This window comes from Cucurbita pepo, chromosome LG08 (assembly GCF_002806865.2).
Source record: "Cucurbita pepo subsp. pepo cultivar mu-cu-16 chromosome LG08, ASM280686v2, whole genome shotgun sequence".
Lineage (NCBI taxonomy): Eukaryota > Viridiplantae > Streptophyta > Magnoliopsida > Cucurbitales > Cucurbitaceae > Cucurbita > Cucurbita pepo.
The window spans coordinates 4,320,286-4,331,816 of NC_036645.1; the positions used below are offsets into that span (position 1 = coordinate 4,320,286).

Below are 11,531 nucleotides of genomic sequence, written 5' to 3' on the forward strand. Positions count from 1 at the left end.
GAATGACGTGTTAAATAGCTTATATTAAGTTAAAAAAAAATAAATAAATAAAAAGGGTGAAGATTAGAGAGTATAATTGAACCTTAAAAAACATGGAAAACGTGTGCAAGAAGAGAGAAGGGCTAATTGTATTACTTGGCTTGTAATTGAAGGGATACGACATGAATAGGTGTGGCAGTTAAAACCACTGGTCTGAGCTGCTTTCACTCACTACCTCACTCTCCTATTTTCCTTTTTTATTATTATTATTATTTTTATTTAAAGTTAGGGAGGCGTCCGGTGGTGGTTGTGTACGAGTGGCGGCGGCGCCACCGTTGGTATGGAAGAAAAAGTCCATTCTCTCTCCTCCACCCCCCACTTGTCAGCTTTCACTCATCCAAAGCTCACCCCCTCCCCTCTCTCTCTAATCCACAAATTAATTTTATCTCCAAAATTAAAATTAATTAATTTATTAATTAATTAATTAAAAAAGAAAAAAAAAAGAAAAAAAAAAAAGAAAAAAACTAATTTCCCTCTCTACTAAAAACTAGGATTACTAATTTCACTCCCACCCTTCGTTTTGTTTTAACCATACCCCAAACCCCTTTTTAGTTTTTCACTGCAACAGCACAACTAACCTAACCCAACTCTTCCCAGCCTCTCCCTATTTCCTTCTTTTTTACCCCCCTCATTTACCACTCCATCATTCTTCCCCCCTTCTCTATATATTCTTCTTTTCTTTTTCTTTTCTTTTTTTTTTTTTAATTTCGTACATATAGATATATATATATATATATATACACATTTTTTTTAGAGTGTATATGGCAGCTTTCATTGTGGACCACGACCTTCAAAAGCCCAACTTGAAGCATTTCTGTAAAATCTGCAAAAAAGGATTTGGGTGTGGGAGAGCCTTGGGCGGTCACATGAGGGCTCACGGCATAGCCGATGATTCCACCTCTCCCCATACAATTGACGACGAGGATCCTGTCTCTACCGATTGGGACGACAGTCATCATAATAAATCCAATCTGGGTCCCACCAATCGTCGTATGTATGCCCTAAGAACCAACCCAAATCGTCTTAAAACTTGCCGCGTGTGCGAGAATTGTGGCAAGGAATTCTTCTCTTGGAAATCCTTTCTTGAACATGGCAAATGCACCACCACCTCTGATGACCTTGACTCTCTTCTTTCTTCTCCGCCTTGCTCCGATGACGACGATGATGATGATGACGATGATGACGATGAATGTAGCGGTGCTGCGCGGAGAGGTTCGGGTAATCATAGTAATAATAATTGGTTGAAGAGGAAACGATCGTTGAGAGTGAAAGTTGGGTCTCCTGCTTCTAATGAAGATGAGGACCTGGCTAATTGTCTTATTATGTTGTCGAATGGCACGGTGGAGCCTATGTTTGAGGAGGACGAGGCGGAGGTAGAGGCCGAGGCCGAGGCCGAGGAATCCTGCGCTTCCGCTAGTAAGGAAGATCATCATCTTATTCTTCACCACAATAATAATCACAATAATATTAGAAAACCCATAAATTTCATACCGCCACTCTCCTATAGACTTCCGGATCAAGACAAGCCAAAAGCAGTTGCACCTAAGGGTATGTTCGAATGCAAAGCGTGTAAGAAAGTGTTCAATTCGCACCAAGCCCTTGGAGGCCATCGGGCTAGCCACAAGAAGGTCAAGGGCTGCTTTGCTGCACGCCTTGACCATATGGAGCTCGACCCACGTGAAAACGATGACGTATTCGAGGATTCATTTTTTCCTACTAAACCCAATAATAATTCATACGAATTGGGGAATTCCACCATGGCTTCCAGTTCTAAGAGGAAAACCAAAGTACATGAATGTTCAATTTGTCATAGGATTTTTTCTTCCGGCCAGGCATTGGGTGGTCACAAACGTTGCCATTGGATTACCTCTAATGCTGCCACGGAAGCCCCACCTCCACCTTCTATTGCAAAGATTCATCAATTCCATGACCACAGGGTACCTCCTCCTCCATTTGATTCAAATTCAACCGTCGTCCTCCCGCTCGACCTTAAGCTTGATCTCAACCTACCAGCTCTGGCCGACGAGGTTCGTCGCCCAGCCTTCGAGGTTTCAACGGAGATTTACTTACAATCGTGGATTTGCAAAAACAATAAGGTGGATGAAAATGACCCACGAGAACAACGACGACGGCGACAACAACAACAACAACACCAAAACGACAATGAAAACAAGGTCGTCGTAAAAAATGAAGAAGAAAACAATTGCACCAAGAATAATAGTATTATTCATCATAATAATAATAATAACAATAATAATAATAATAATGTGGAGGATGAGGCAGACAGTAAGGTGAAATTAGCGAAATTAAGTGAGCTAAATGATACGAGCATGATTGGAGGGAATTCATCCCCATGGTTGCAGGTGGGACTTGGTTCAACAACGCCCGACCCTTGATCAGTTTTTGTGAAGCAAACCCAGTAATTAATTTTTTTTTTTTTTTTTCTTTTTTTTTTTCTCCTTCACATTCTTTTTATGTGCATTTTTGTAACAAAATCATACGAAATTAATTACAACAAGAGGACATATAAATTAAAACACTTTCAATTTGCTGTAGTCAGTTTTGTTTGATTCTGCATGCACTATATTAAATTCGAATTTTTATTTGTGTTTTTTTTATCGAGTATATATATTTAACAAATTACACTATGTTCAAGTTGACTTCTAATTATCTGGGCTCACCTAAAACGAAGCATAGCGGGGCTCATTCGAAATCTGGGCTCACCTAAAAGGAAGGCTAGGAATCATAGCGGGCTCATTCGAAATTGGGGAAGGGTTGGAGAACTTATTATGAGAATGGAAACCAAGTTTTTAGGGTTATTCAACTTTTGAGTAATTGGGAGGGTTTTGATTAATTGACTTCGGGTTTTACATCTGGAGGAGTAAGAAATGGGAAGTTTTCATTAGGGTTTTATTTTGTTACCTTTTTCGGCAAATACTTCCGAATCAGTCGTCGATTAGTTCGCCGTTTTCTTCACCTTAAGGTCGACTCATTGTTTGTAAAGTATTGATCGAAGAGTTGTGGTCATTAGAGGAGGGAAAGAATGTTGAGTAAGTGATGGCATGTGGAGGGAGGCGAAGTTGCTCGAGCTATTTTTTTTGATTGACTTCAACCTTATTAATATTGGCTAGAACTACTTGTGTTAACCTTGAACGGCATATAGTTGATATACAAGTGGATCATGTTCAATTAGTAACTTAAATGGTCTACGGTTAGATCCCTAACAATGTACAGTTATTTAGCTCAGCACGGGCCAAATCTACACTATCTTAATATTCTATTTAAATCAAATTTCATGACATATGTTAATATATATATATATATTATATTTAATATTATAATATTAATTTTAAATTTTAAATTAAATATATTTTTTTTAAAAATTAAATATATTTTTCTTCTTTTATATTTAATATTAATTAGATATTTTTTAAAAAAATTCAATTAATGGATTAGGTTAGTATTACTATGAGGTAGAAACACAATCGTATGAATTGACGGCCGTTAATAGAATTACTCATCTCCTCCCTTAGATGTGAAGGGATAAATTTTATCTCATGATATAAATTATATTGTTTAACGTTTCTAGAAATAAACATAATGTAACGATATGACTCAGATATACTCATGCAACACTGTGGCTAGGATACGTTCATGCAACGGTATGGCTAGGATACGTTCATGAAAAGATATGGTTAGGATACGTTTGAGAAATGGTATGGATAAGGTATGTCCATGAAATGGTATGACTATGAGATGGATAAGGATGATAAGGCTATGACAAGTTTAAGAAATGATATGAATAGGATATGTATATGGAAACAATAGGACTCTAAAGTGTTTACAAAACGATATGATTATGATATGACATGTGAATGACGAATATATATATATATATATATATATTATATATATATTGTGATATGATATGAAAATGATATAGGTTATGATATAATATATGTGATAAATTGATATGTTTATGATATATTCTAGTACAATAAGTTATGTTGTGATATGAAAAATGATACGACAAAATGATATGATATGAAGGAAGACGCTAGCAGAGTTGTATTAAATGATAATGAAAATGGAATAATGTTGGGACCTCATGCATTATTGTGTGCTTATAGGGATACCCTTTATCCTTCATGACAATACGAACACGTATGTTATGAGATAAGGGAACAATCATTATGTTTATCATAATGCTGCCGTGACGGTTGCTATTTCTAATGGGTGTCCGATATCAATAACTACCAGAAAATGCTTGCCCGACCATAAAGGGCCCAAGAAGTATGCAAACTGATTGATTTAAAGTGAAATTAAGTTAGTTAATTATAAAATTTGAACCTCGTAAAAAAGAAAAAAAGAAATTAATATGATAATTATTGAGTATAGTTAATGAACAAAATTATATGAACAAAATTATAGGCAATATAATATTGTTGACTTTTCGATACACTTTTTTTGGATAGTGTAATAATTTAATTGATTGGAAGTCCACTCTACTCAAACACCACATCTTCTAATTCAACATTAATTATTGTTCATATCCCCACTCCATTATTTCACTACCCCTTACCTTTTTATATATATATAATTTTTTTGATGGAGTAAAAAGTTTTAAAATTTAAAACCCTAAACCCTAATTTATAATTTTTTTCGATCTAATACAAATTTTCAACTCAATACAATCCGACCATAGCCCTTTAGCTTGAGGTAGGAGAGTAATAGAGTTCAAGCAAGAAATGGGAAGAGCAGTTCAGGTAGAAATTGGTTAAGTTCAGTAGCTACTCTCCTGTAAAGTCTCATTCATATTTGTTTCCCGAGTTCCATCAGTATAAGGTTCCGGAGTAAGTAGCGAGAGGATCAAGAAGCCGAGGGGAAAGATCAAGAGCAGTTCAAAAAGTCCAATGCAGGTTACTCTCATCGTTCTCGAAGGCAAGGAAAGGGAATAGAGGTTCAGGCAGAAGAAGAAAATGAAGGAGAAAGTATTAAGTTTGGTACGTTCCGGTTGAGCTATTTAATTAAATTTCTTTGTTTTAATAAAATTATAACGTTATTTATTTACTTATTTTTAAATATTGAATTAAGGTTTATATATTTTGAAAAATTATAAGCTAAAACTAAAATTTTTGTTTTTGAATAGGAGAAAAAAATAAATTAATAAAGGGTCTGTCCATCAGATATTGTCTTTTGAGTCTATAAAACTATCTCTTGCGAACACATTTTCACATTCTGTTCTCTTTGCAATTGATTGGGATCTCACAATCTTATAATTATATTTTATATTTGATTGATTATAAAGTACCTTCTAAATTCATTCGGGGATATGTACGTATTTTTTGAAATAATTAAATGAATGGTAATAATCTTTTATTTTTTTATTTTCCATGCACATAAGATAACAAATGATATAAGTTTTATTTTCTAAACAACATTTATTATTTTATCCTATTTATTCATGTCAGATCTCATGTTTATGACCATGTAGAAAATAATCCAATTTTAGGAATACAAATAGAAATCATAATAATAATATATATTTTTAAAATGTTTTTTTTAATGGATTACAATTAAAGAAATTAATTTAAAATTATAAATTTGTGACCAAATTTATTATCATAATATTACTACCTCCTTAAAATATTGAATATAATTTTTTTTAAAGGTAATCATAAAAATAATTGTTATTACAAGAAGAATAATAAACATATAAAAATTGAAATGTAAATATTGAATTATCATGGTAAACAAATTAAATATTAAAAAAATATTTATCATAAATATAGGTATTTTTATTTTTATATGTAAAAAAAGGAAGGACAGAATGGGAAATTGCACAGGAACGGACTATATCATCCCCGTCTCTAACCTAACCTCATTTAAACGAGAATTTCTCATACCAATCGCATATTCAGTAGACCGTAAATCTAATCTCGTAAATAAATATGGAGTAAATGGGTACAAAAGTAAAGAGTAGAAGAAGCCCAATTGGAGTTATATTTATTTTAATTCATTTATTAGCTAACTTTTTTATTAATGACCTTAAATAGTGAATGGTTCGTTTCATTAATAATGATATTTAATTAAGTTCATGCATTGTCCAAAGTATATGAATGAGTCAATGAATTAAAAATTAATTTTAATTAATATATTTTAGATTAGAAATTTCACACATATATATATTACAATTACTTCATAATTAAAGTGAAATTGTAAACTTAATTTATTATAAAAGAAAATTAAACTTTTTAATACGTCTCCGTAGAACCCTAAGAATTTTTGAATATTTATTTTTTTGAATCAACTAAATGCATATTCGACTAGTTCTCACGAGCTTTTTGTTGGTTATAAACTCTTGACTCATTTTAAGTCCGAGCAAAGTATGAATGATTATGATTTGGGTTTAAGGACATCCGTTATTATGATTTCGGTTCTGTTGAGACTATGACAAAGTATGAATGACTCTATCATGTTGATGTGTATGTTATTAGGAGAATTTTCCTATTTTGCTTCTCCATAAAGCATGTTGGGAAGTTGGAATAGCCCTTTATGCCCCTAATTACTCGATTAGATTGATTAGATTACTTAATTAGGGAAAATTCTAGATCGTGAACTTACCTCGAGTGACGAAGGTTTACTTATTATAGAGGAATGCAACATCACCCATTTAAAGCCCGTGACACATTATATACTACTATTGACGGAGTTCCAGTTGTGCTTAATTGAGAGTTTGTCTTGCACTATATAGAGCACGGAATGATATAGAATAAGAAGCTTATTATTTGCAACTGAGGGATCTTTCAATTAGCGCTTAGAGTAGACATGTACGAAATCTATTAAAGAGAACATAGAGAGTTAGCTAATAGGGAGACTTGATCCATGCTTGTTAGATCCACCCTCGGTCCCAAAACTTGATGAGGACACCCCTGACTCATACACTAATCGTGTATTGACTTCGATGGATCAAAGAGATTAGAGATTAATTGCGTTAAGTCTTACACCCGATAGAGTAGAAGTGACGAGGTTCAATGAAAGTATGAGCTTGATAAGGCTAGATGACCGAGCCATGGAATTAGCTAACTCTAAGGCTCACCAAAACACATTGTCTTAAGAGATAAAATCGAATATTTTTATACTCATTCTTAAGGTTCTTTATTTTCGAGATAGATCATAAATAGATGGTGGATGATAAGAATGTGGAGAGCCATATAGTTACGGGAGACAATTAAATCCAAATCAATCATAATTTAACGATAACCCTTTTCAATTAGGAGCTGAAATTAGTAAAGAAAGTCCCGGAAACCGCGTGATTCTTTATTAATTTTTTAATTCAACAATTTGGTACAATTCATAAACCCCCCCTGTTTGGAAACGCCTATTTACCTTAACCCTAAACCCGGATACGATTAACACTAACCCAACTCCGTGACTCCGTCTACTAACCCCCTAACATTACGCATACTTCCTCCCTTCCCCACCACACGTCCCCCGCTACGTTCAATTTCCAGCCCAAAAGATCCATTTTTGAAGGGCTTTTTCATTTTCGTTTTTTGCTAAACTTACCCATCCCCAACTCACCCTCTCACACGTGGAGTCACCACCCGTCTCCTCTTGTTGGATCACTGTCACCGGCGTGTGACTTTATCACCAGAATAAATTTTTAATTTTTTTTTAATTGCAGAGTAGAAGAGCTGAGGCCTTCCCGATTCTGTTTGTCGTTACAACAAACAGGCAGTTTCCTCGACCTCTACAACTATGCCATCCGTTAATTTTTGTAATTACTCCTTTAATTCCCCTAATATTCTTAATTAATTACCGCTAAAATTCAACTTAATCACCTTCTTTTCTTTTACCATTTTCACACTCACATATATAATAAATTAAAATTATAAATTTTAACAAGGGTAGTTTCGGAATAACAGCATCTGAAAAAGGGTAGTTTCGGAATAATTGTGTCTGAAAATGGGAAGGGATGAGAATAGTTCCTTTCTTTCTATTCGTTGTTTTTACTATTTATTAATCTATTCCCATTTTAATCCCCTCATAGAGATATCCAAATGACCGATTTACCCTTGGTTCATTATCCTCCCAAAAAATAACTGAAAATTATATTTAAATATAATTAAATATACATGATTTTTTGATTTGTAATATTATTGTATATATCTATTGGCTGAGGATTGCTTGTCACCTACCTTTCAGTTTACTCTCTTTCTCTCTCTATCACGTTCAAAGGAAAGGGAGGAAGGAGGAGAAGATTCATACTCTGTTTTTTTTTTTTTTTTTTTTTTTTTTTTTTTTTTTTTTTTTTTTTTTTTTTTTTTTTTTTTTTTTTTTTTACTTTGTAATATTTATCTTCTTTTTGCTTCCTTGGTCAAACATTATGATCTCTTTTAGTTTTCCATTTTTTTATATATATAATTTATAATATAAAAATATTCTAAGAAAATAGTTCTTCCTTTTTATAAAACAAAAATATTCATACTTATCTTATTTGTTTAATTGAGTTATTTTAAAACTAGATACGGGAAAATTACATTTTTTTTTCTTTTTGTTTTGGTGTTGTAATTGTTTTACTAGGCATGATATGGTGACCCTAGAGTAAGTGTAAGTGTAACAGTGACAACCACTTTTAGTGTTCTTCAACCCGTTGTCTATCAACTTAATTGGTGCCACTTAATTTCTTGTGTGGTTTGTCATTTTCCACAACATGACATTAGTGTCAGTTTTTTGTTTTTAAACATAAATTTCAAATCTTTATATATTGTTCGTAATATTCGTTCGATGTTCTTTCTAATATAAAAGAGTTTTACAACGCTAACTAAAAGATTGATTCTCCAGCACTGTTCTAAGCGGATAGATGAGCATGAGGCTCTCCTTCCACCAACGTCCTTCCCTTTACCTACTCTACTTTTCAAAATATACTCGAGTCTTTTGTAATGTTTCCTCCTTTTATCTCTTTTCTTTTTTTTAACTAATTGTTGAACGTTGAAGAGAATTGGAGTGAAGATTCGAACTTTTAGCAATTTGATCGAAAATATAATATTTTAACTGGTTAATATGTATTCCTTTGATAGGAGTATACGTCGGTGACTAAACTGAAATTTTGAGTTGGTTGAGTTGGTGACTCGTTCAAATGGAGTTCATAACTTAACCCCAGAATTGTCTAGTTACACAGGTAGGGTTGTAACTTTTTTTTTTGGTTGTTCGGTTGGTCCGGTTGACTCAACCAACCCAAGTAAAAAAATGTCAGACTCACACACTAAATAAAAATCTGCCAAAATATTTTAAAAAATTAAATGGCATATATATTTATGAACTTTTTGAGCCACTTAATATTTAATAATGATGGGGTAAGTAGTAATTTTGCTAATGTATACTAATATTTCACGTGTAAATATAGTAAATCATTATTATTTTTTGTTTTCTAATAAATTATTTTCTACATGGTTCAATGATTTTTTTTTTTTTTTTCTTTTTCAAAAAAAAAAATGATAATTATTTATTAAACATTTAAATTTTTTTACTGATTCTGAAAAAAAGAAAAGAAAAATCCCATAAATTTTCTCTCTTTGGCNTTTTTTTTTTTTTTTTTTTTTTTTTTTTTTTTTTTTTTTTTTTTTTTGGTTTGTTGTTCTTTTGATTTGTCTTAGCAATGGACAGGCACAAGTGTAGGCTCTGCTTCAGAAGCTTCTCCAATGGCAGAGCTTTGGGAGGTCATATGAGGTCCCATATGGTGAACCTTCCACTCCCACCAAAACCAGAGGACCCCCCATCGCCGCCGCCGCTGCTGCTGCCGCCGCCTTCGCATCTCCATCTCAGTGAAGATGCTGCCGACTCTGCTTCTTTCCTCTCCTCCCCCTCTTCATCGGAAGGTGATGCAGAGGAAAAGGGTTTGTCTTATGGGTTGAGAGAGAATCCAAAACGGAGCATTCGGATCGGAGATCCTGAATTCTCATTCGCCATCGACGCTGGCTCTGTTGTTCTGCAAGACAGAGAAAGCGAAACAGAGTCCTCCAAGAACCCAACTCGGAGAAGATCGAAGAGGACGCGTAAACCGGATCATAATCACCACCATCACCATCATCACCACCATTACAATGGTTTTAAGAGACTGAATCAGCCGGAATCGTGGACGGAAACGGAACCGGTGAGCTCGATCTCTGGTAGTACGACGGAGGAAGATGTCGCGTTTTGGCTGATGATGCTTTCGAGGGATAAATGGACGAAGCATCAAAGTGGGTATGGACGACGGCGAGAAGTTGAGGAGGAGGACGACGACGGAGATGACGACGGCGATGACGACGACGATGAAGAAGAAGAAGAAGAAGAAATGGAAGAATCCATGGAGGAAACCGATGATTCCGAGGCGGTGAAACTTACAAGAAATCGAAACAGAGGGAATTACAAATGCGAAACATGCAATAAAGTGTTTCGATCTTATCAAGCACTTGGTGGGCATCGAGCAAGCCATAAGAAAATCAAGGTTTCTGTAACGTACGAGAATCCCCAATTGACAACGGAGCAAGAAAATGCAGGTACAACAACCATGGCGGAAAGGAAAATTCACGAATGCCCTGTTTGTTTCAGAGTGTTTTCTTCCGGCCAAGCTCTCGGCGGCCATAAGAGATCTCACGTCACCGGATTCTCATCGGCGAATTCGAGAATCCCGGCGAAGAAGTTCAGTGACAGTTTGATAGATCTTAACCTCCCAGCTCCTTTCGAGGAAGACGATCTCAGCCAAATCGAGCACTCGGCGGTTTCTGATGCGGATTTCGTCAACGCCATTAGGCAATAAAAGATCCTCCGATCAAAATTCAGAGGTAACTAAATTAAAAAAAAAAAAAAATTGAAAAAAAATGAAAAAGAAAAGGAAATTTTGACCTGTTACTGGGTATTGATTGATGATGATACATCAAATCTGATGACTATTTTATATGGTTCAAAGTTTGATTAATTAGAATTGGAATTCTCATCTAACTGCAATTCCTTCTCTGAAATTCATGCTGTAATTAGTTCTTGAGCCTTCATCAATGGCGGAAAATGCTCTTTTTCTTTCCATAAAATTTCTGGGTTTTTCAAAAGTGAGTGAGTTCATGTTCGTGACTGAATTTTTGGTTGAAGCTTCCATGACAGTCTTTAATTCTGTGTCAATTTCCCTTTTCCTTTACTTTTTACTTTTTTAAATTTCAAAAGCTTCCATGATCTTCATGAAAAATATTATAAAAAAAAAAAACCAATTTTATTTTTTTAAAAGTTTTATTATACTAATTTTTATGAATTTTAGCGAGAGAATAATATTGTTGTAATTAATTTGCATTAGTGGCATGATTGACACCTTAGAATAAATCTTCTGTAATTTTCCAAGATTGCAAAATAATTAAATATTTCCTAAATATTTTTTTTTTTTTTTTTTACTTTGTAATATTTATCTTCTTTTTGCTTCCTTGGTCAAACATTATGATCTCTTTTAGTTTTCCATTTTT

General features: G+C 33.9%; 2 protein-coding genes across 2 annotated transcripts; both read left to right on the plus strand.

Annotated features, from left to right (window-relative positions):
• Window positions 1–800: 800 nt before the first annotated feature.
• Window positions 801–2,435, plus strand: LOC111800085 (zinc finger protein ZAT4). Its single transcript, XM_023683668.1, has one exon. The coding sequence runs from the start codon at window positions 801–803 to the stop codon at window positions 2,433–2,435; it is 1,635 nt and encodes a 544-aa protein (XP_023539436.1).
• Window positions 2,436–9,657: 7,222 nt separating this feature from the next.
• On the plus strand, window positions 9,658–11,025 carry LOC111799548 (zinc finger protein ZAT9-like). Its single transcript, XM_023682905.1, has one exon. The coding sequence runs from the start codon at window positions 9,701–9,703 to the stop codon at window positions 10,841–10,843; it is 1,143 nt and encodes a 380-aa protein (XP_023538673.1). The 5' UTR covers window positions 9,658–9,700; the 3' UTR covers window positions 10,844–11,025.
• Window positions 11,026–11,531: the final 506 nt, after the last annotated feature.

Coding starts and splice junctions, on each gene's coding strand:
- LOC111799548 (XM_023682905.1), top strand. CDS start 9,701: ATGGACAGGCACAAGTGTAGGCTCTGCTTCAGAAGCTTCTCCAATGGC.
- LOC111800085 (XM_023683668.1), top strand. CDS start 801: ATGGCAGCTTTCATTGTGGACCACGACCTTCAAAAGCCCAACTTGAAG.